Source organism: Garra rufa, chromosome 22 (assembly GCF_049309525.1).
Source record: "Garra rufa chromosome 22, GarRuf1.0, whole genome shotgun sequence".
NCBI classification, from domain to species: domain Eukaryota; kingdom Metazoa; phylum Chordata; class Actinopteri; order Cypriniformes; family Cyprinidae; genus Garra; species Garra rufa.
The window spans coordinates 9,079,699-9,104,938 of NC_133382.1; the positions used below are offsets into that span (position 1 = coordinate 9,079,699).

General features: G+C 34.8%; 1 protein-coding gene across 1 annotated transcript in view; it reads left to right on the forward strand.

The window, feature by feature from the left end:
* Positions 1-23,421, forward strand: part of bicc1b (BicC family RNA binding protein 1b) — a 102,776-nt gene extending 79,355 nt beyond the window's left edge. The window contains exons 13-20 of the mRNA XM_073828428.1: positions 2,431-2,584; positions 2,704-2,860; positions 5,975-6,014; positions 8,726-8,880; positions 9,072-9,225; positions 10,734-10,891; positions 13,566-13,665; positions 19,893-23,421. Coding sequence (XP_073684529.1) covers positions 2,431-2,584; positions 2,704-2,860; positions 5,975-6,014; positions 8,726-8,880; positions 9,072-9,225; positions 10,734-10,891; positions 13,566-13,665; positions 19,893-20,023 — 1,049 coding nt within the window. The 3' untranslated portion in view covers positions 20,024-23,421. The remainder of the gene's footprint in view (positions 1-2,430; positions 2,585-2,703; positions 2,861-5,974; positions 6,015-8,725; positions 8,881-9,071; positions 9,226-10,733; positions 10,892-13,565; positions 13,666-19,892) is intronic.
* Positions 23,422-25,240: the final 1,819 nt, after the last annotated feature.

Sequence of the window (25,240 nt, forward strand, 5' to 3'; positions counted from 1 at the left end):
CTTCAAGACATCCTAGCTGTATATAACTTTCTTCTTTCAGATGAATAGATTAAAAATGTCCTGACTGTTCCAAGCTTTATAATGGCACTGAATGGGTGTTGAGATTTTGATATCTCATTAAGTGCATCCATCCATCATTGAAAGTGCTCCACACGGCTCCGGTGGATTAATAAAGGTCTTCTGAAGTTTGTGTAAGAAAAATATCCATATTTAAAACATTATAATCTCTACCTTCTGCTAACTGTCGTACTCACATTCACAAGAGTATGGCGTTCCATCGGATAACATAGGAAAATGACGGATGATTTCGGTATAAGCCAAGAGGAGACTGGTTTTCCTTTGCTGTAAACTTGGTTCTCACAAGACTAGCATATTCTCACTATAACTTATGCTAAGCCTACATCCTACAACATCGACTGAAATGCCAGTCTCTCGTGAACAGACAAATAACAGTTAAGCGGAAGCTAAAGATTACCATTTGTACCAAGTTGTAAATATGGATATTTTTCTTATATAAAAAAAACTCATTGCTTCACTTCAGGAGGCCTTCATTAACCATCTGAACTGTGTGGAGTACATTTTATAATGGGTGGATGCACTTTATGGGACGTCAAATTCTCAACACCCATTCACTGCCATTATAAAGCTTGGAAGAGCCAGGAAATTTTTTAATAAAACTCAGATTATATTCGTCAGAAAGAAGAAAGTCATATGCACCTAGGATGACTTGAGGGTGAGTAAATCATAGGGTCATTTTCATTTTTGGGTGAACTGTTCCTTTAATATCTTAGTTCATTTTATATTCACATTGTTGTTTGTTTGTTTTTGTTTTTTTACTTTATTTTATTATGTTGGAATTTTACAGTACAAAAGGAATGTTTATCTAGAATCTCAGTCAATTTACATTCACATTGTTGTTATTTAGATCCCAGTCTATTTTATTTATTTTATTTTATTATTTTTATTTAGTTTTACTTTATTTTATTATGTTAGAATTTTATTATACAATAGGAATGTTTCTATAGAGTCTTAGTCTACTTTACATTTACATTGTTGTTATTTAGATTCCAGACCATTTTATTTGTTTTATCTTTTATTTGGAATTATTTTGGATTTTATGTTGGAATTTTATTACACAATAGGAATGTTTCTCTAGTCCATTTTACGCTCGCATTGTTGTTATTTAGAACCCAGTACATTTTCTTTTTTTTTTATTATTTGTTTATTTCCCTTTAGCCAGATTTGCTATGATATCAGAATCAGAATCAGATATATGATATGACACAGATAAAACAGTTTGCCAATGGGGTCAGAAAAATAAACAAATTGTAAGATATTAATAATAACAACTGTTAATTCTACATATACACAATTACAGAATTTTAGGGTCAGTCATTTTTGTAAAAAAAAAATAATAATGCTTTTATTCAGCAAAGACACTTCAAATGGATAAAAAGTGACTGTAAAGTCATGTATAATGTTACTAAATACTTCCGTTTCAAATAAAAGATAATAAATGTTCTTTTGAGCTATTTATTTATCAAAGAATCATTAAAGAAAATGTTTCCGTTTACACAAAAATGTTGTTGATTATCAAATAAGGATATTAGAATTAGTTTTTTTATTTATTAACTTTTATTAACTATTGTTTTAGTAAATAGTTTTTTTATTTATTAAGTTTATTCTTTTTTTTTTTTACTACTACAGTCAGTCAAGTGTGATGGCATATTCCACAAGACTGATCCCTGACATATGTCAGATTTGAGTAATTTTATCTGGTGAATGCCAGCAAGCTTTATTTACACTGCGATGTATGCCATGTGAATCAACATTTCATGCATGCCACTCTCCAAGGCTACATTAATTGAAAGATATATTATACTCCCCTTTATTCGAGCCTAATGCAACCAGTGACATTCACCGCTGAATTATGCCAACCGTTTGATTAGCACTTGAAACAACTCCTCGACCTTCTCTAGATTGAAAGCGAGAATTTATTGACTTTGGTCAGTCTAATTATGTATAAATATAAACTCAGTTCCAAATTATTATACCATTCCTGCCTGCTCTCTGTTGAAATACAAGGCCGAGGTTTTCCATGCTCCAGCATTGTTAAAGCTGTTTGCGTTGGACTAACATCCATGAAGTCAGTGTGTTTTTGCTTTCAGATGAAGCAAAGTCAATTCAATCTCGTTATTCCTTAAAAGCAGTAAAGGTAAATGGCGTGTAAGATTCTCTGATGCTGAGTGCTGCAGCAATTCAATCTCAAACTACTCAACTAAAACGTTCAATATGTGGGCTTGAGGAAAGAATAACACCGTTTCATCTGTGTGTGTGTGTGTGTGTGTGTGTGTGTGTGTGTGTGTGTGTGTGTGTGTGTGTGTGTGTGTGTGTGTGTGTGTGTGTGTGTGTGTGTGTGTGTGTGTTCAGGATCGGATACGTTTGTGGAGGTGGGCATGCCTCGGAGCCCCTCTCACTCGGGAAACAGCAATGAACTGAAGCAGATGTTGGCGTCTTGTAAGACGACGTCAGGAAAGAGGCAAGCCCTTGAGCTGCTACAGGGCACCAAGAACTCCCTCCTACAGTACGAACAACATGCACAATCACTCAAAACTCAATCACTAGTCAATGGTAGAATTAGCTACTAATGCAGTATGCAATTAAACAAATTTGTTCTGTTTATCTATTCTTTTACCCATGTAGTTCAGACTGTCTGCTGTCAGACTCAGACTCCAGTGCCTCAGAGAGTCCGGTGGCTGATAAACGTGCTCCTGGCAGCGAAAGAGCAGCCGAACGGGCCGCTCAACAGAATTCAGACAGAATCCGACTGCCGCCCCAATCCTCCTTTTCTAACATGCAGGTAATGAACTCTTAAAGGGATAGTTCACCCAAAATGGTGAATCATTAATTGTTCCAAAATTGTAAGATCTTTGTTCATCTTCAGAACACATATGTGACCCTGGACCACAAAACCAGTCATAAGGTTAAATTTGACAAAACTGAGATTTATACATCATATGAAAGCTCAATAAATAAGCTTTCTATTGATGTATGGTTTGTTAGGATATGACAATATTTGGCTGAGATACATCTATTTGAAATCAGAAATCTGAGGATGCAACAAAATCAAAAAGACTGAGAAAATCACCTTTAAATTTGTCCAAATTAGGTTCTTAACAATGCATATTACAAATCAAAAATTACATTTTGATATGTTTACAGTAGGAATTTTACAAAAAATCTTCATGGAACATGAACTTTACTTAATTTCTTAATGATTTTTGGCATAAAAGAAAAATCTAAAATTTGGACCCATGCAATGTATTTTTGGCTATTGCTACAAATATACCCCAGCGACTTAAGACTGGTTTTGTGGTCCAGGGTCACATATTAAGATATCTTTAATAAAATCCAAGAGTTTTCTGTCCCTGCATACACTCTTAAAAATAAAGGTGCTTCAAAAGGTTCTTCAAGCAATGCCATAGAAGAACCATTTTTGGTTTAACAAAGACCATTCAGTCAAAGGTTCTTTAAAGAACCAATTTCTGGCTTAACTCTTTATAATCTGAAAAACCTTATTTGCCTCAATGAAAATTTTGTGAAACAGAAAGGTTCTTCAGATTTTAAAGGTTCTTTATGGAACCATGTAGACAAAAAGGCTCTTATATGGCATCATGAAGAGTGTAGACAGGACCGTTTTAACGTGTAACTTATTTCTGTGATGCAAAGTTTAATTTTCAGCATCATTACTCCAGTCTTCAGGGTCACATGATCCTTCAGAAATCATTTAAGATGCTGATTGCTGCTCACTAATTATCAATAATTGCTCATGATCAATTATTTACAGTTGCAATCAAAATTATTCAACCCCCTTTTGCTGCAGAGAACAAAATTTTATGGAAACAATTTAACAAAGGCATCAGTAGGCTATTAGAGAATGTTTATTAATACACATTTGAATGATTCTGAGAATGTAGTATTGATGATTCATGATAAAAATGGGCTCATGATAAAATTGGCTCTAAACACTCATGTTCAAAATTATTCAACCCCAAAAGTCAAATTTGATGCAGAATCTTTTATTCTTTAAAACCATCAATAAACGCTGCTTGGAAGTGCTAAGAAGCTTCTGTCACCTCTTAGCAATCTTAGCCAATTCCTTGCATAAAAAAGCTTTCAGATCACTGATAATCTTTGGTTTACACATTGCCACTGCTTTCTTCAAATTCAACCAAATATTTTCAATGAGAATTAAATCTGAACAGAAAACTCAAGAACATTCTATGACTGATCCCTGAACCAAGCATAAGTATATTTGGATGTTTACTTTAGGATGGCTGTCCTGCAGGAAATCACAATTCTTGTCAAATCGCCTGATACTTCAAAGAATCCATGACGTCCTTCTTACAGTCATGATTTCCACTTCCTGCAACAGTTTGACGATAGAGATGGTGTTCTTCTGCTTATAAGCTTTGCCCCTTTTGCAACCATGGGTCCCAAAAAGTTCCCATTTGGTCACACCATAAAACATTCTTCCATAACTCCACGGGTCTAAATTTTAGCATGTTCAAGTCAGCCTTTTTGTTCTTCTTGGTCAAGACCGGTATTTGTAAAGATGGCTCAACATGAAGGCTATACATGTCTAGTGTTCTTCTTAAACTCGGCACTGAAACGTTTTTCCTCCTTTCATTGGGTCATCTTGCAAGTCTTTGGCTGTACGTTGCAGGGTTTTCTTAGTTGCTCTGATCAAACATTTTATGATATTGTGCTTTTTTGTTCAAAACCCTCAAAAGGTTTTCTGGTACAACACAAGGAATAAGACTGCCAGCTGTGTCTCTAGGAACTTTTCATGTCTTAAAAAACTTGATATAGCCTTAGACTTTCTAATATAATAAAACTACTTCTTCTCTATAGCTTGTCTATAGCTTTTGTGAGAGTTCCGTTGACTTTGCCATATTAGCTACAAACTTCAGCACATGTGTAACAGCCCAAGTTAATTTAGTTTTTTATAGAGTTTCTAAAGGCCTAATTGTGTTTTAAGACAATTTCGTTCCCTACCTTAAAAATAAGTGATTAAATAGGGGGTTGAATAATTATGACAGTGTGTTACTCAAATACATTACATTATATATTGACATTATCACTTTTAACATGCCAGTAAACTGGTAAAGATGCAATTTTTATCAAATCCTGCATCTACTGCAGTCTTTTCAGTCTCTGAGGGTTAAATAATTTTGATTGCAACTGTATAATGGTTCTAATTATTATATTATCACTGCTGAAAACAGTTTTTGCTGCTTAATATTTTTTAAGGATTATACAATTTCTAAAAAGTTATAATGAACAGCATAGACATTTGTAACGTTATTAATACAAATTAAAATATATTTTTTCTTACTTATCCCAAACTTTTGAATGCTAGTGTTTAATGGTTTCCACAAAAATATTAAGAAGCAAAAACTGTTTTCAACATAGATAATAATACATTTTTCTTTAACAGCAATATTAGACTGTAGATTACTGAAGAATCATGTGACACTGAAGTCTGAAGTAACAATGGTGAAAACTCAGCTTTGCATCACAGGAATAAATCACAATTTAAAATATATCAAATATATCATAGAAAATGGAATAATATTTCAAAATATTTGTTTTTACCGTTTTTGGATCAAATTGGTAAGGATAAGAGACTTCTTTCAAAAACATCTTAATTATTGCAAACTTTTGTATATTCCGGCTGTGTTGTAATCTCAAGCCCTGCCTCTCAACACAATCCCGTGTTTCTGAAACGACAGAAAGTCGGCACTATTCTGTTCGCCACAGTTGTTAAATGGTTTTGACAGAATGAGGCGATGTTTACCATTTGGCTTTCTCGTTCTGTAAACCAAGCTGACAGGAGAAATGAGGGACATAATTCTTAAATCCTTTCCAACAGCCTAAACATTCTTTGCTTTCTCTGTGTTCACCTTCACAGGCGTTTGACTACGAGCAAAAGAAGTTATTGGCAACCAAAGGTATGTGCTTGACAAATCAAATCACAGTTAAATCTATATACAGAGCCTTAAACAGTGTCTCCCACCCATCTATATTGTTAAAAACAGTTCTGCTGGTAGGCTGCTGGGGGAATTGGAAACCGGTTGTGTTTAGTCTAGTGTGCCAGAAAGGAACAAAGCAGGACTACAGTGTCTTCATAGTCTGAATGTCTGGCAATGAGTAGGGTGTCATTAAAGTCCTGTTTCACATTAACAGTAAATAGACTCTGCCTCATAAAGCTTCTCCACACCTCACGTCCTGTGTCCAGCGTTCATACTGTAAACTATGGACCTGAGAATGAGGAATGTTCCCGGTGTTAACGCTCTTCTTGCCCACATACAGCAAACCGTTCTTTGTTAATGATTTATGTTGGATCTGTATGGAAATGTGGCTCACTGTTTTATTGTAAAATGTCTGGGTTTTGACCGATTTAGCACAGTGCAGGAGAATTTGGCATCAAATTCTAGATCAACTAATTATAATTCCTGATTCCTACATCTCACAAAGACCACCAATAACATTCATGTTATTGAATACCAGCCGGGTCATGTTTCGCCACAAATTGACTGAAAAAGTTTATTTTGTGAGTATATTATAAGCTGCTTTAGGACTATTTACATATTTTGCATTGTGATCCTATTTTCATGACAATTACTTGACAGTTTCTCTAACAAATTTCTTCTTATTTTATAAACACACACAAAAAAAATAAATGAAGTAGATAAAACAAAAATAAAAAAGTTTCAGATCAACGTCACGTTCAGGAGCGGCATCTCTTAAAGTAATAGCAGCCAAATGTGACCCTGGACAACAAAACCAATCATAAGTAGCATGGGTAGATTATATTCCATGAAAATATTTTGTACATTTCCTACCATAAATACATCAAAACTTAATTTTTGATTAGTAATATGCATTGCTAAGAACTTAATTTGGACAACTTTAAAGGCAATTTTCTCAATCTTTAATTTTATGCACCCTCAGATTCCAGATTTATTAAATAGTTATATCTCGGCCAAATATTGTCCTATCCTAACAAACACATCAATGGAAACCTTATTTATTTGGCTTTTAGATGATGTATAAATCTCAATTTCAAGAAATGACCCTTATGACTGGTTTTGTGGTCCAGGGTCACAAATAACCTAATAACCCATCTGCTTTGATGTCTATTAATCAAAGAGCAAAATTATTAACTTTTGTAGACTTAAGGATTCAGCTATATTTCATTTAGTATTTACTGTTTGATAACTTTATTTGATTTCTGTATATGTCCTACTTGCTGGAGGGCACAGGAAAATAATGGGCTTGTGTGAAAAAATAGTTTTAAGTTCACTTAAATTAAAAGTTATTTTTAAAGTCTAATAAATGTTCAAATTGACAGCTCACAACTGTACTGTAATGTTGTAATGGCTATAGTCAATGGTTAAATATTAGGAAAAAAAGAACAATTTTAAAGTTTAAAGACATCAGTAATATAAAAACAAAATATGCTGTCTTTATGTTGTATGTATAAAACTTAAGTATACTTAACTTTAATGTTAGGTGGGATTAATTAATCACGATTAATTGAAAAAAGTGCAATTATTTAGTTTTTTTTTTATTATTAGTTGACAACACTAATTTATTCAGATTTTTGGTAAAATACTTAATTATGCACCATGATCTTTACTATATATACTAACAATAGGGTATATATAAAAAACAATGAAATTATATTTTATAAAAAAAAAATTAATAATACACTTATTGTACATACAGTCAAGCTCAAATTTATTCAGATACCTTCAACATTTCTCACATTATCACTGTTGATTTGCTATAGTTTAGAAAATGGTAATTAAATGTTAATATTTTAAACTGTCTCAGAACTATTTTATCTTGATAATGTCAGATAACTTTGATAGAAATGGATTACAATCTGTTAGTATGACAAGATTTACACAACTATCAATATTTTGTTGACCAATTACCAAGCAATGCCTAATTTTGTGGTGTAAATAGGTCGCATTAACAATTAAAGAAAAAAACACTTCAGGTCAAAATGTCTGAATAATTGTTGATTTATGAAGAATTTTTGGGTATAATATGTCATAGTTTACTTTATTTTGCTATCCTCACTTACATAAATGAACTATACTGCCCTCCAAAGGCAAAGTGCAGTAACTACGCGAACACTGAAACTGAGAAAAATGCCTTTAAAGTTTTTACAACAGCTAGTCAAACATGTTGACACTCTTGTTTCTCTGAACTTTTCTCTGAAACAGGACAAAATTGAACCAGGAGACTTTGTCACAAGACAAAACAGCTGTCACAAAGTCCATTTTAAACCTTAACTCAATTTTGACCAAATGTGTAGTTACTGCGCTTTGCCTTTGGAGGGCTGTATAGTGTCCTGCACCCACTAGTAAAAAAATATATATATTATATCTGGTGTATCTGGTGGAATAATGTTTGGTATGACTGTTTTATTATTATTATTATTATTATTATTATTATTATTATTATGTATAATATTTTTATATGTTATTGTTCTTTAAAATCGATATGTAAGAATATAATGTATTTTTAATATTTGTAATGTTTTTTTTTTCTGTTTAGGGGTTAAATATGACAATTCTTAATAAAGTGACCTTCACTTGCCATCTTACAAATTGTTTAAATTCATCTTCTTCTGTGTTTCTCTTTTCAGCCATGTTAAAGAAGCCAGTGGTAACGGAGGTCCGTACCCCTACTAATACGTGGAGTGGTCTGGGCTTCTCAAAGTCTATGCCTGCAGAAACTATTAAGGAGTTGCGCAGGGCGAACCATGTGTCTTATAAACCTACCATGTCAACTACATATGAGGTAAAGTCAAGCACACCAGTAAAAGGGCTAAGCACATATCTCCTGTGAATTGCTCTTTGCTGATTGTAGTTCAATTGTGCATTCGGGGTGTACCATATGTTGTCGTATTCTCACTGATGACGATTATTTTTAATGATGCATCTCTGCAGGTTTTTAGTAGAATAAACTTCATATGCTTTGTGTTTTATAAGGGGTCGCCTCTAGCCCTGTCCCGCTCCAACAGTAGAGAGGGAGTGGCGAGTGGCAGTGACTCGGATAACTGGAGGGAAAGGAATGGGAGCGGGCTCCCAGCACACGGCGACTTCCCCTCTCCCATCAGCCCAAAAAGGAAGCAGAACAAAACAGGTGTGCTCTTAAGTCAGCACGACTGAGCTGTGATTATGTTGTTTGTTTGTTTTTTGTGACATAAATTCAAAGGCATGCGTTTTAATTACTAAATACATATAAAGTACACTTTAGCATGCTCTTACAAAAGAGTACTTACAGTATTACAAAAATATTATACCTCAAAAGAGCATACTTAAATTCAAATAATGTGATGATTTTGAAGACTTAAAGGGATAGTTCACGCAAAAATTAAAATTATTATTATTATCATTAATTACTCTCTCATGTCATTCCGTAAGACCTTCGTTAATCTGTGTTGTGTTAGTCTCTCAAACGTGCGTCGAAGAATGACACGGAAGAGAAGAAATTGTTGAATAAAGTTTAAGCTTCATAACACTAAGGTTGAACCACTAATGTCACATGGACTATTTTAACAATGTTCTTACTGCCTTTCTAGCCCTTGAATGTGTCAGTTGCATTGCTGTCTATGCAGGGTCAGAAAGCTTTCGGATTTCATCAAAAATATCTTAATTTGTGTTTCGAAGATGAACAAAGGTCTTATGGGTTTGGAATGACATGAGGGTGAATAATTTATGACAGAACTTTCATTTTTGGTCGAACTATCCCTTTAATTGCATTTGCAATTAAATGAAAACATATTGAAATATGGTTAAAGTGTACTGACAAATCTACTGACATTTACTGTATGGTAAACTAAAATTAAATGTTAATGTTTTTTTTTTAATCCTTGTTATTTGTAATGATGAAGCTGAAATTTAGTACATTTCATATGCTTTTTCACATCAAAATAAGTACTTCTTTAAAGCATCTTAAAAATAATAAAAACTGTGATTTAGAATGTACTTTAAAAGTAAAATTTTTAATTTAATATTATTATAAAAAGTGCCCTTTTTTAAAGTTTGTATTCTTTTCTTCAATATTTAGGAGGTTTTTATTTTGTCCAAATGTGACCCTGAACCACAAAACCAGTCATAAGGGTAAATTTTTTTAAGTGAAAGCTGAATAAATAAGTTTTCTATTTATGTATGTTTTTTTAGGATAGGACAATATTTGGTCAAGATGCAACTGTTTGAAAATGTAGAATCTGAGGGTGCAAAAAATCTAGATACTGAGAAAATTGCCTTTAAAGTTGTCCAAATGAAGTCCTTGGCAATGCATATTACTAATTACAAAATATCATAATGGAACATGATCTTTACTTAAAATCCTAATGATTTTTGGCAATCAATAATTTTGACCCATACTATGTATTTTTGGCTATTGCTACAAATATGCCCATGTTGCTTATGACTGGTTTTGTGGTCCAGGGTCACATATTATATTATTCTGAAAATATACTTTTAAAAATTTGATGTTTAGAACTATTACAAGTGTACATTCAGTACACTTCTTTTTCACAAGCTATGCAAGCAATTTGGCCAAAACAAGGTATCTGCAAAGCGTTAAAATGCTGTCTGATCACCTGGTAAACACTTGTAACCATGTTTTTATGTATTTTGGCCTAGAGCACTACCTAAGCAGCAGCAACTACATGGACTGCATCTCATCAGTGACGGGAACCAACGGCTGTAATCTCAACACATCTTTCAAAGGATCTGATCTGCCTGAGCTCTTTAGTAAACTTGGCCTCGGGAAATATACTGACGTCTTCCAACAGCAGGAGGTACAGACGGAGCTGCCGATATCTTCTCTATCAATGTTGCTGTTTGAGATGAGAACACGTAAATGAGCTTTAGATGATTTCTGCCACCGGGAGGTTGTTTTGATGTCTTATAGCTATTAGCGATTAGCCTGTTTTAGCTGCACAAAGTGCGCTGAACTCATGAAAATGCACTCTATCAACAGTCTTTGGCTAAATAGGCTTTTGTGAAGCAACAAGAAATACAGGAGCGAACAGCTCCTCGTTTTTGACAAGATGTCAGGCTTGATATATATATATATATATATATATATATATATATATATATATACAGTGGGTACGGAAAGTATTCAGACCCCCTTAAATGTTTCACTCTTTGTTATATTGCAGCCATTTGCTGAAATCATTTAAGTTCACTTTTTTCCTCATTAATGTACACACAGCACCCCATATTGACAGAAAAACACAGAATCGTTGACATTTTTGCAGATTTATTAAAAAAGAAAAACTGAAATATCACATGGTCCTAAGTATTCAGACCCTTTGCTCAGTATTTAGTAGAAGCACCCTTTTGATCTAATACAGCCATGAGTCTTTTTGGGAAAGAAGTTTTTCACACCTGGATTTGGGGATCCTCTGCCATTCCTCCTTGCAGATCCTCTCCAGTTCTGTCAGGTTCAGGTTGGATGGTAAACGTTGGTGGACAGCCATTTTTAGGTCTCTCCAGAGATGCTCAATTGGGTTTAAGTCAGGGCTCTAGCTGGGCCATTCAAGAACAGTCACGGAGTTGTTGTGAAGCCACTCCTTCGTTCTTTTAGCTGTGTGCTTAGGGTCATTGTCTTGTTGGAAGGTAAACCTTCGGCCCAGTCTGAGGTCCTGAGCACTCTGGAGAAGGTTTTCGTCCAGGATATCCCTCTACTTGGCCGCATTAATCTTTCCCTCGATTGCAACCAGTCGTCCTGTCCCTGCAGCTGAAAAACACCCCCACAGCATGATGCTGCCACCACCATGTTTCACTGTTGGGACTGTATTGGACAGGTGATGAGCAGTGCCTGGTTTTCTCCACACATACCGTTTAGAATTAAGGCCAAAAAGTTCTATCTTGGTCTCATCAGACCAGAGAATTCTCACATTGATCTTTGGGTTCTTCTTTACCTCTCTCACCAAGGCTCTTCTCCCCCGATAGCTCAGTTTGGCCAGACGGCCAGCTCTAGGAAGGGTTCTGGTCGTCCCAAACGTCTTACATTTAAGTATTATGGAGGCCACTGTGCTCTTAGGAACCTTAAGTGCAGTAGAAATGTTTTTGTAACCTTGGCCAGATCTGTGCCTTGCCACAATTCTGTCTCTGAGCTCTTCAGGCAGTTCCTTTGACCTCATGATTCTCATTTGCTCTGACATGCACTGTGAGCTGTAAAGTCTTATATAGACAGGTGTGTGGCTTTCCTAATCAAGTCCAATCAGTATAATCAAACACAGCTGGACTCAAATGAAGGTGTAGAACCATCTCAAGGATGATCAGAAGAAATGGACAGCACCTGAGTTAAATATATGAGTGTCACAGCAAAGGGTCTGAATACTTAGGACCATGTGATATTTCAGTTTTTCTTTTTTAATAAATCTGCAAAAATGTCAATAATTCTGTGTTTTTCTGTCAATATGGGGTGCTGTGTGTACATTAATAAAGGAAAAAAATTAACTTAAATGATTTCAGCAAATGGCTGCAATATAACAAAGAGTGAAACATTTAAGGGGGTCTGAATACTTTCCGTACCCACTGTATATATATATATAAATAAAAGTGACCCTGTACCACAAAACTAGTATTAGTAGGATGCACGGGTAAATTTGTTATAAATAGCCAACATTGTACAGGGGGAAATTATTGATTTTTCTTTTATGCCAAAAATCATTAGGATATTAAGTAAAGATCATGTTCCATGAAGATATGTTGTAAATTTCCTACCATAAATATATTGAAACTTAATTTGTGATTAGTAATATGCATTGCTAAGAAGTTCATTTGGACAACTTTAAAGGCGATTTTCTCAATATTTAGATTTTTTTGCCCCCTCAGATTTTCAAATAGTTGTATGTCGACCAAATATTGTCAATCACAACAAACCATACATCAGTGGAAAGCTTATTAAATCTGCTTTTCATGTGTAAATCCCAAAAATGTACCCTTATGATTGGTTTTGTGGCCAGGGTCACATTGATTTCATGGCAATCAGGTCTATAATAATTATGAATGACCAACTCCAATTTAATGACTTTTAATAAAAGAAATACTCAGTGTAGTAACATAAAGATGACTTCATTTCTCGTGGAGCAAGCAGAAACACTGTCAGTCTGACAGCTTTATCTTGCTTACATGTCTGCTGTCAAACGGGCCTAAGATTACAATGACGCAACTTCCAGCACAGAACTGAAACCCATAGAATAGCCAAAAGGATCTGCAATTCACACATTATGCCAAGTCCTGTATTTCAAGATGCCAGAGATAACATTGTAGAGTCCAAAATTTGGTTCTGGCTTTTCTCTTGTAAAAATATCTGCTGTGGTGCAGTGGTCAGTGCACATGCACTTAGACACGTTTGATTCTGAATTGATATATGTGAGCTTATTCCCCCACTTTCTCCCCACAATAATTTTTCTCTAAATGGCCAAACTAAAAATACAATTTCTGCCCATTTCACAGATTGACCTTCAGACGTTCCTCACACTGACTGATCAGGACCTGAAAGAGCTCGGCATCACTACATTCGGAGCCCGCAGGAAAATGCTGCTGGCCATCTCAGGTCAGTTCCCTTTGAAACAAACAACTAGGGTTGGCACATTAATATTACAAACAACATTTCACAATTCTTTATACCTTTCTTTACCTTTGTAATCATAAATATAGCTTCACATTAAATCTCCAAAATTATTGTAGAAACAACAAGACTGCATATTTAATAGCCATCTTTTACCATGATGAATTATAAATAGTCAAGTGTTATGGATACCAAAAGTCATACTGATGCCTTTCAATTTCTGGGGATAAAGAGAGTAGATATAGCCATTCAACGTTTAATAATTAAAAAAATATTTTTTAACATCTAATAGAATAAACTGTTACAGAATATTAAAACTTTTAATTTAAAGGCATAGTTTACCCAAAACTGAAAATTACCCCATGATTTACTCACCCTCAAGCCATCCTAGGTCTATACTGTATGACTTCTTCTTCTTTCAGACGAATACAATCTGAGTTATATAAAAAAATGTCCTGACTCTTCCAAGTTTTAAATGAATGGGTGTTGAGTTTTTGAAGTCCAGTAAAGTGCATCCATTCGTTAAAAAAGTGCTCCACAAAGCTCCAGAGGGTTAATAAAGGCCTTCTGAAGCAAATTAATGCATTTGTGTAAGAATATCAATATTTAAAGGTTTAAAGACCATAAACTCTAGCTTCTCAATCCGGGCCTTTTTTTCATGCACAATAGGCTAGAATATACTCAAAATATTATAACTTTAATCTCGTAATTGCTACAAATTAATTCTCAAAACATTTTAACTTAATTCTCAAAACCTTTTTGACTTAATTCTCAAAACATTTTGACTTAATTCTCAGAACATTTTGACTTCATTCTCAGAACATTTTGACTTCATTCTCAGAACATTTTGACTTAATTCTCAAAACATTTTGACTTAATTCTCAAAACATTTTGACTTAATTCTCAAAACATTTTGACTTAATTCTCAAAACATTTTGGACTTAATTCTCAAAACATTTTGGACTTAATTCTCAAAACATTTTGGACTTAATTCTCAAAACATTTTGGACTTAATTCTCAAAACATTTTGACTTAATTCTCAGAACATTTTGGACTTAATTCTCAAAACATTTTGGACTTAATTCTCAAAACATTTTGACTTAATTCTCAAAACATTTTGACTTAATTCTCAAAACATTTTGACTTAATTCTCAGAACATTTTGAATTAATTCTCAGACAATTTTGACTTAATTTTTAGAACATTTTGGACTTAATTCTCAAAACATTTTGACTTAATTCTCAGAACATTTTGAATTAATTCTCAGACAATTTTGACTTAATTTTTAGAACATTTTGGACTTAATTCTCAAAACATTTTGACTTAATTCTCAAAACATTTTTACTTAATTCTCAAAATCATTTTGACTTTGTTCTTGTAATATTTTGATTTTATTCTCATAATATTTTGGCTTTATTCTCATAATTTCGACTTTATTTTCGTAATTTCATCTTTATTCTCGTAATATTTCGGCTTTATTCTCATAATTTCGACTTTATTCTCATAATATTTCAACTTTATTCTCATAACATTTCGACTTTATTTTCGTAATTTCTAATTAATCTTAGATTTTTTTTTTTTAAATGTGGCACGAAAAAGTCATAATATTTTTATGTGAACATCACACGTATTTACACTCACTTCTGCAATAACACAAGCATGACTGGATCAAAAACAGGCAACCAGACAGCCAAATTTATTATTAATTACTTATTAATATTTACTTAAGTTAACAAATAATATTAAATCTGGCTTGTATATTCAGGTATTTCTCAATGAAGTTTTTTTTCCTAAATAAACAGTCAGAAATTGAAGTAGTAAATTAAAATGATTCCCTTTTTTTATTGATATTGTTGTTTGATTAATATTAATGACAATAATAGACAGCAGCAGACTTGTTAGGTTGATTAGGTTAATACACCAATCTCATATTGTTGTTGTACACTCACTGAAGATATACTGTTTGTAATAATACCAAGAAGTTAATTTGACTGTTTATACGCACAGCTGCATTACCGTAAGCATTTCTCACAGAAAACCCACACAAATACACATGCAATTATTGGAAAACAGCCAATAAAAAAAAGAAAACAGATCTTAGGTACCAAACTGAGTCACTATTTACTGCAGAAAGACTGGTCTTGTTATAATTCTTTAAGAAAGCATAGTATGAACTTGATAGCAACCAATAGAACAATAACCGTAATAGCAGATGGACACAACATGCCATGCAAGATTTTCCTTTTTAATAGCTTGGAGTAATTTGGACAGCTGCAGGGTTTTGGGATTATGATTATGATTTATTGAGGTGTCAGAGATGAAATTGGATTTCGCTTTCCACTTACATAACCAGCTAGGGTTGACTGACTGTCCACATGACAGCTAGTGCAAGTGACAAGCTTGGCCATTAGACATCTCGAACATCTGTGATATATTTCGACCACCCACTGCTCGATAACCATAATGACTTCCTGCAGTCTGGCAAGGAGATTTACTAAAACAAAAACATTGTTCCTGTTTTATCAGCCCTGCGGTTGGAGAACAAAACAATGCCTGAGGTTGAGGTAGACCTTTCAACTGTTAAAAATTAAATTATGGTGCGGATGGGACTCTAAAGTGTAGAGGTACGAGAAAGACAGGAAATGACCGCTGGCCTGTGTTTATGTCTCTGACTGACCTCGGGCACAATTTACTGTCAATTTGGGCTGATGCAAGCTTGGTCCCAGCGAGAGAAATGTCCTTTCTTTTGTCCTTTACAGAAAGAAAAGGGAATATTGGCATTGTCAAGGCCAACTGAGACTAAGCTGTCAAAAACTAGCGAGCTGTCAAAAAAGGGCAGCATTTTAAGGTTGCATACCTTATTTTGACCAATTTTTAAGGCACACGGCATGAGAAAAAAAAACTAATTAGACTGGAAAAATGTTTAAACATCATTCATTCTTTACTGAAAGATGTTGATTTAAAAAGAAAAATATTTAGAAATTCACGGCTTTACCCAATATTTGTATGTATTGTGTATTTTTTTTGTATCATCTTAGCAACATGCTAATGTCAAACACAACTTTTATGAATTTTTTAATCCTATATACAGTTGTCAGATGTAAAAAGCTAAATCTAGGCTATAAATTAGCAATAAATGACTTCAACGTCATCACTATTAAGCTTAAAGGGATAGTTCAGCTAAAATGAAAATTCTGTCATTATTTGCTCACCCTTATGTTGTTCTAAACCCATAAGACCTTAGTTAATCTTCGAAACACAAATTAGGATATTTTGTATGAAATCTGAGAGCCTGATCTGATCCTGCACAGACAGCAACTGAAATATTTTATGGCCCAGAAAGGTAGTAGGAACATCATTAAAATAGTCCATGTGAATGAACATTGAAGACTGACTTGGAAGAGAAGAAATTGCCTTGAAAAAAAAAAGCTGTTATTTTTGTTTTCTTTGTGCACAAAAAGTGTTCTTGTAGCTTCATAACATTATGGCTGAGCCACTAATGTCACATAGACTATTTTAACAATGTCCTTACTACCCTTCTCAAAAAAAAGTTATTAAACAAAAAAGTTACAAAAACTTGATGTTTTTTTATGTTATAGAACATGACTTTAAAATATTCACTGTTTTTAGGACGATGGAACTGTTAACTCGGTGGAAACACTACTTTGTTTTCAGGTTATCTGTAGTTTGGTATAATCTTAAAGGAGAAATGGTTGAAGCAGTTTTGCCATATAGTGTCATATGGTGCAAATTTCCAAATGTCTTAATTATAACACAAATAATTAAACTAATATACTAACATAATAATAATATTTAAATTAAAACGTTTTTATGGTTGTAAGATACATAAATAATACATAATTTTACCCTAAAAAATACATTTAAGAAAATTAATTAAAAAATAATAATTGTTTAATTATAGGTTACACCACTTGACATTTTTTTTAAAAACCCTGTGAAAACATTTTCAAAACCCGAAAAACATGAAAATATTCATTACTTTTGTAAGAATCTAACATACAGTCAAACCAAAAAGACACCAGATATATTTTTTGATATTTTTTACTAGCTGGGTGCAGGACACTATAGTTCATTTAAATAAGTAAGGATAGCAAAACAAAGTAAACGGTGACATATTATACTCAATTCTTCATACAGTGGACTACCAGTAACATTTGGGACCAAAAATTATTCTGACACTTTGACCTGACCATGTTTTGTTCAAGTATTTTTTTCTTTAATTGCTAATGCAACCTTTTTATACCACAGACTGAACAAAAGTAAGCATTGCTTGGTAACTGGTTGACCTAAATTGGCATTATCTAATTGTGTAAATTTACCGGCTGACAGCTATTCAATCTAATTCATTTGTGAGACAGTCTAACAGAAGTTCAAGAGAAAAGAAACTCTGGATTCTCTGGTGATAATGTGAGAAATGTTGAAGTTGTCTGAATAAATTTTGGTTTGACTGTATGTGTTGTAAACTGGATCTTCAATCTTGGTTATATTCGTTATTGACCCATCAACCTACAGTTGAGGTCAAAAGTTTGCATCCCCCTTTCAGAATCTTCAAAATGTTAATTATTTTACCAAAATAGGAGGTATCATACAAAATCCATATTATTGTTTATTTAGTACTGAACTGAATGAGATATTTCTAATAAAAAACATGTACATATAGTCCACAACAGAAAATAATAGTTTAATTTATAAAATGGCCCCATTCTAAAGTTTGCATGCCCTTGATTCTTAAAACTGTGTTGTTACACAATGAACCACAGCTGTGTTTTTTTGTTTGTTTGTTCGTTTGTTTTTGTTAAGTGATAGTTGTTAATTAGGCCCTTTTGTTTGTCCTGAACTGCCTGCTGTTTTTCAGAAAAATCTTTCAGGTCCCACAAATTGTTTGAATTTCCAGCATTTTTGTATATTTAAACCATTTCCAACAATGACTGTATGATTTTGAGATCCATATTTTCACACTGAGGACAACTGAGGGACTCATGTGCAACTATCACAGAAGGTTTAAATGCTAACTGATGCTCCAAAAGAAAAAAAAACATGCATTAAGAGCCTCTGAAGGGCAGAACTACATAGAAAAAATATGATATTACTTAGGCAAAATCAGAAAAAGGTTCACATCTCCTTTCTGTTTAAAAGCCCCCAATTTTTAATGCATGGTTTGTCCTTTGGAGCATCAGTGAGAGTTTGAACATTCTGAAATAGTTGCATTTTAGTCCCTCAATTGTCCTCAGTGTGAAAAAAATAGATCTCAAAATAATACAGTCATTGTTGGAAAGGGTTCAAATACACAAAAATGCAGGCAAACCAAAGAATTTGTGGGACCTGAAGGATTTTTTGAGAAGAAGAGTAGTCAGTTTAACTGTTCAGGACAAACAAGGGACTCATGAACAACTATCACTTATAACAGCTTCGTTAAGAAGGTAAGAACACAGTATTAAGAATAAAGAGGATGTAAACTTTTGAACCGGATCATTTTTATAAATTCAGCTATTATTTTCTCTTGTGACTATATGTAAACATCTTTTATGTGAAATATCTTATTCAGGTCAGTACTAAATAATAACTAATTTTGTATGATCCCTTTTATTTTGGTAAAATAATTAACATTTTGCAGATTCTGAAAAGGGGGGTGTAAACTTTTTACCTCAAATGTATGTAGGTAGACAGCATGGTAACTAAAATAGATTTTAGAACTAATTTCACCAGTTTTTCACCAGTGTTGCTTCCTGGCATGTGGTGACTTGGAAATTTACCCTAACTATTTTCTAAATGCATGTTATAGATTTTCTTTTTTTCTTTTTGTGAAAGATCCATTCATGCATTTGTTTCATATTTAAAAAAAGTTTTGACCTTGTAATGTTCAATTAAATTGACAAAACTGGATCTTTCAAATGACAGACCTCTCTCTGGTGACACATGCAGGACTTCTCCAATCATTTAGGCCTCTTACACCCAAATCTTGCATTCATCTGCCTCTATCTTTGAGTGCAGTCCTTTGAGTGCAGTTTACATCTCAAAACCCAATCTGCACCCTTTATTTTTTTATTTTTTTGATAATCTTTTACACTTAGTACGAAAGTACATCAGAATAGAGAAGAAAAGATTTGTCTCTACTTCCATTTCATTGCATCTTTAACATGCATGTATGCATTTTAAACTATGAATATTTAAGCTCTCTTTTTGTTTTGACAGAGCTGAACAAGAACCGAAGGAAGCTATTTGAGCCGCCCAACATCCGCTCCTCATTCCTGGAAGGGGGCGCCAGCGGTCGACTGCCACGCCAGTTCCACACAGACATTGCCAGTGTGAGCGGGCGCTGGTGAGCCCACGCATCAACGGACAGCCTGAAACTGCACAAATTCCCATTCCCAACTCCAACCTGATATACAGTACTGGACCAAAACCTGGACCTTCTGAAACTGTGCCAAATAAACCAAGTCCATGGATCAGAGGTTAAGGGTTAAAGAACTGTTGAATATTATATGCAGTATGGTACATTATGCAATATGGTACTCATGTTACAATGAAGGAAATGTAGTGAAGGATGATTGGAGCTCCTGCACTGTGCTTGTATATGGAGCAGGCCGATTTTATTTATATGCTCGTCTTAGGCTTCGACATACTAATTCTTTGCACTTTAAAAAATGCTAAGTACTTTGTCCATGGGCAGATTTGTCCGACTAGATGCGCCTGGATTTTATTTAAAGCACTTAAATGGATATCAAGCCAAAGTGTTCCATAAGGGAAGCGTATCTCATCCCACGGCTACATCGCAGTGAAACCACCAGCCTGTTGTTATTACTTATGGATCTTAGTCAGTGTAGACGACTTATTATATTTGACACAAATGAAATGAAGTGTACGTCTATTCCTCATAGTTTTGTTTTCATTCAGGTCAAATTGAAATAGTCTACCCTGATTAAATTCCACAGTACATTGTCTATATATTATTTCTAAACCTATAACTGGTTTACTCTTAAAGGGAAAATGAAAATTCTTTTAGTGTATGAATTGAGTTCTTCTGTGGGAAGATATTTCAAAGAATGTTTCAGATTTTTTGGGCCATACAATGACAGTTAACTGAGTGCATTGGTGCCTATCCACTTTTTCAGCAGTGTTGGTTCCAGAAGTATATTTTTCCATTCATTTTTTTTCCATAGAGATCATTTTAAAAATCATAATTTAAAAGGGAACCCCGGGTATTGAGACTTGTATGGCTTAATATAACATAAGTGATGTCTCTTACTGAAATATTTTAGTAGAAAACCCATGAAAGATTTACATTATTTAAAAAAAAAAACATCACATATTTTGGACTATGGGGGGTGCCATTATTGAGCTTATAGGTGGTGATAGATATAAATGTATGCTTAAACCAAATGCCATACCATCGATTTTCCCCACAAGGAGTCTAAATGCCTGGATATTGAGTGAAATACACAATGAGAAACTCCTTCAGTGGCTGCAGCAGGATGGCATCTAGCATTTATTGTCTCTGCCAAGGCATCAGGGCTAGAGTGGAGAGAACAAAGACGCTGGTCTTTAGGAAATTTTGTTCGTCCACAGGCATCTTCCTATACTTTTTTTCTCTCACTGCTATGAAGGCAGTGATGTCTTACATTGCGTCTCTTGTTGCCCTTCAACTGAAAATTACAACCAGAAGTCACACAATGTGGCATTGTATCAGTATTTAATTAGCTTGAGCTGTTTATTCAATGTTGAGTTGCAGTAAAAAAAAAAAAAAACATAACTTGTAGCGTCAGTAGCTCAGAGTGCAACCATTTCACGTCATTAAAAATGATGGCACCTCCGATAGACCAAAATATGTATAAAACGATGTGGATTTGTTACATAACGTAAATCTTTCATGGGTTTTCTACTACATGTTTCAGTTTATTGCAAAATATGCATACATGTATACAAATATTGTATTTTGACATTTGCGGTGGAATTTTTTTGTACCGATTCATGGGTAATGTAATATTTCACCACAAATTCCGCTGTTATAAACAATATTTTAAAAATAAGTTATATATAATGTGAACAGATGGCTTTAACAAAACAGCAACCCCAGAGCTCGCAACTGTTCTGTCTTTAAAGCTTTTTTCTATAGAGAAAATGAATTTTTGAGTTTTTACTTCAGACCCAACTGCACTCTATAGGGTCCAAAACAACATTAGACTCCTGACTTTCATTGTATGGACACAGTATTGATTTCCACAGAAGGGGGAAAGTCATGCCGAATTATCATTTTTGGATGAACTATCCTTATAACTGTTAGTTTTAGAGTTTGGAGTTGGCCTGTCACTAGTAGCTTTCTCAATAGTGCCTCAGTTTAGCCACTGACAGAAGTGCAAATTACAGCAGCTCTGTTTCAACCACCTTGCTGAATGCCACAGACCACAAATCTTCACAGACCTCACTCCCCAAACCGAGCTTTTTGTAAAGCCTTGGAATTCCTCTCAGAACCGATCACGGCTTAATCCACGGCTTTTCTCCTGCACGCGACCAAAGTCTGAATGCTCTAGACTTCCTACTCCCTCTAAAGCGCTTTGTTTACTTCTTCTTCTCCATCTTCTCTCAATATTCTTACATGATCCCAGCACGCTTGTTCAGATATTTCCAAAGCAAGTTTTTCAATTCTGACTATATCTAAAGCTGTGAATGTTGCCAGATGTACTCCGAAGGATTGAAACCACCAAGTGCCTTTTGTCTTGCACTGACAACTTTTCCAAAGTAATCGATCTCTCAAAGGTACAAATGTTTTACTAGGAAGTACCACTTACAAGTAATCTTGCAGTGCATTGCTTTATCTTTACATGTACGGTATATATTTAGAATTTTCATTTAGCTCGAGTATGTTGAATTTGTACCACACGTGATAGCGGTACTATTTAAGTTTGTATTGTGTGTATTGTCTTATTACGAGACTTTTTAGCAATTTGCTTTGAAAATTTACAGACAGTAGCAATCAATCAATCAAGTTGTGTAATGGTTTGTGTTTTTTTAATCAAATTGAGATGACAAATGAGTGAAACAATAGCTCTTGGTGTTGCCTAAAAATATAAATAGTGATAATAATAAACTGCAACAGACTATGCAAAGAATCACTTTGCCATTTTAGGTTTAATTGTTTCAGTTTAAGCACATACTGTATGCTTTAATGGTTGTCTCTTGTTTTTGTTTTGTTTTTAAAGCGAATTAATTTTATAGACTCTGTTTTCAGTAAATTGCTTGATATATCTTAGATTAGTGCCTTTTATATGCATCGAATGCCACTTTAGTAAGAGACCAATTGTGATTCATTTGTAGAATTGTTCTGTTCTCTTCCTAAGAGGGGAAAAAAAGGGACAAATGACGTTTTAATATTCTGACATGGCCTTCACATGGCCAGCACATTTTTGAGTATTTTTGGGCAAAGTCAAATGCATAACCTCTGGGTTATGAGGTTGCATACATCATGTGCACAAATGTACAGAGCAGTGACGGGAAATTAAAGCACATTAACCAGTATTGTTCTTCCAAACCTACGTTAGTTGGCCAGTGCCTTGGGAATGACTTTTAAAATCTGCCAGCTTGGTGCAGATTTTGTAATATACTCCATTGTAATTTTCTATGGTGATGAATTTGTATAACTGCCATAAATGTGGTATCGCTGAATGTTCTTTATAAGCTGAAGGTGTTATGAAAGAATAAAGCGTATGCAAACCTTTCCATCTTATGTATTCCACAACTGCTTTGTTTGTACAGTGACATTCAAAGGGGGCATTACCGTAGGTAGATTGTAAAAAAATATGGATGTAGTGTCCGTGACGTTACCCGTAGGTTTCTGAAGAGCGTTTTTGAAGCTCATAGTGGGTGGGAGATGGTTGTCGCCATCTTGGAATCGCGTCACAGCGCGTCACTCCTGGATAATCGAAAATGGGCAAAGAGGCGGGACATGGGTGGAGCTGGTTGCTGAAACCACGCCCACCTAGCGCAACAGTGGTGACAGCAGCGGCAATCCACCTGTCACTCAAGTGGCCACACCCTTAATTATGCAGAACTTTAAGGCTTAATATAACTTAAACGGATGAGTAATAAAAAAATTCACCCCCCTCACAGTTGACATCAATGGCAAAATTAGCTATATAGATCAAAATCACTTTTTGTACCAGGCTGTAAACATTTTTATGCTGTAAAGTTGGGCATTTTAACATGGGGAGTCTATGGGATTGACTCCCTTTTGATGTCAATTTCTAGCGGCCAGTCGATGAATTGCAGTTTAAGTCACTTCCGTCTTGGTTTCAATAGAGGTTCGGGAGGTTGCCGCTTGGGCATAACACACACAGTTTCACCCAATCTCATGTTAATCTTGAGTACCTATAGAGTAGTACTGCATCATTCATATCTCCAAAAAGTCTTTAGTTTTATCATATTTACAAAAGAAAGATACAGCTTCACGATTCTCTCCGAAAACAGCTGAGCTCCTGGAGGCGCGCCGTGGGCGGAGCTAAAGATTAACGTGCACTCGTGAGTCGCGCTGATTACTAACAAAACAGACATTTGATACCGTTTCACTTACCATCTGCAGTGAGTCATGACCGGGATCATTTATAGCTGGGACCGCTCCATATTTCAGTATCAAACAATGTGCAAATCCAGCGTCGAACTGGGCCTTGTTTATAAAACGTTCGTCAACAAACACACTTGCAAAACTCCGCTTCTGCCACGGAAAAACAAACTGCATCCACTATTCACGTAATGCTGTAACGTTCTTCGGGAAGCTGAACAAGGTTATCTATCTAAACCACACTTCTTCAGAGACATTCTTCCCGAGTGAGTCCCATGCAGCCGAATGAAGCGCTAGGAGCGCTCTTGCTCTCGCTCTGGTCGATGTATGCGCGGGCGCGCTCTTCCGGGAGAAATGCGAATACAAGAAGTTCCACCCTTCAACCTGGAAGTGTGTATTAGGCACAGAAATGTTATACGTCCAATCGTTTTTTGAAACTTTGGCCATGTGTAGCACGAGAATCCAACTCTTTAACAGTGTAAATAACTTAACATGCGAGAAACAACATTGGACCCCCCCTGTTCCAAACCTGTAAGAGAGATGCTGGTCACCAAATAGTTACTGGTAAGCACTGACTTGCACATTAAACAAAATACTATTTAAGTCAATGGCTACCATCAACTGTTTTGTGCTTAACAGAAGAAAGAAACTCATACAGGTTTGGAAAGACATGAGGGTGGGTGACATGAGGTGATGACACAATTTTCATTTTTGGGTGAACTGACTGACATCTGGTTGCTTTGTGTCATGATCTGGGCTGTGGGGCCCCCCTCAGCCACCTGGGGTCGCTGTTTTCCTGTATGCTGTATTGGTATGTGTGTCTCTGTGTGCCGGATCCCTGCTCTTAATCGTGTTCCCTGTTTTGTGTATCTTGCCCAGTTCAAGTTGTGTTGTGCCGTGTTGGCCTTTTGGTTTTGTTTTGTTCTGTTTATTTGTGTTTATTTAATTAAATATATCTTCCCCTGCATTTTGGACCCAGACTTCGTGT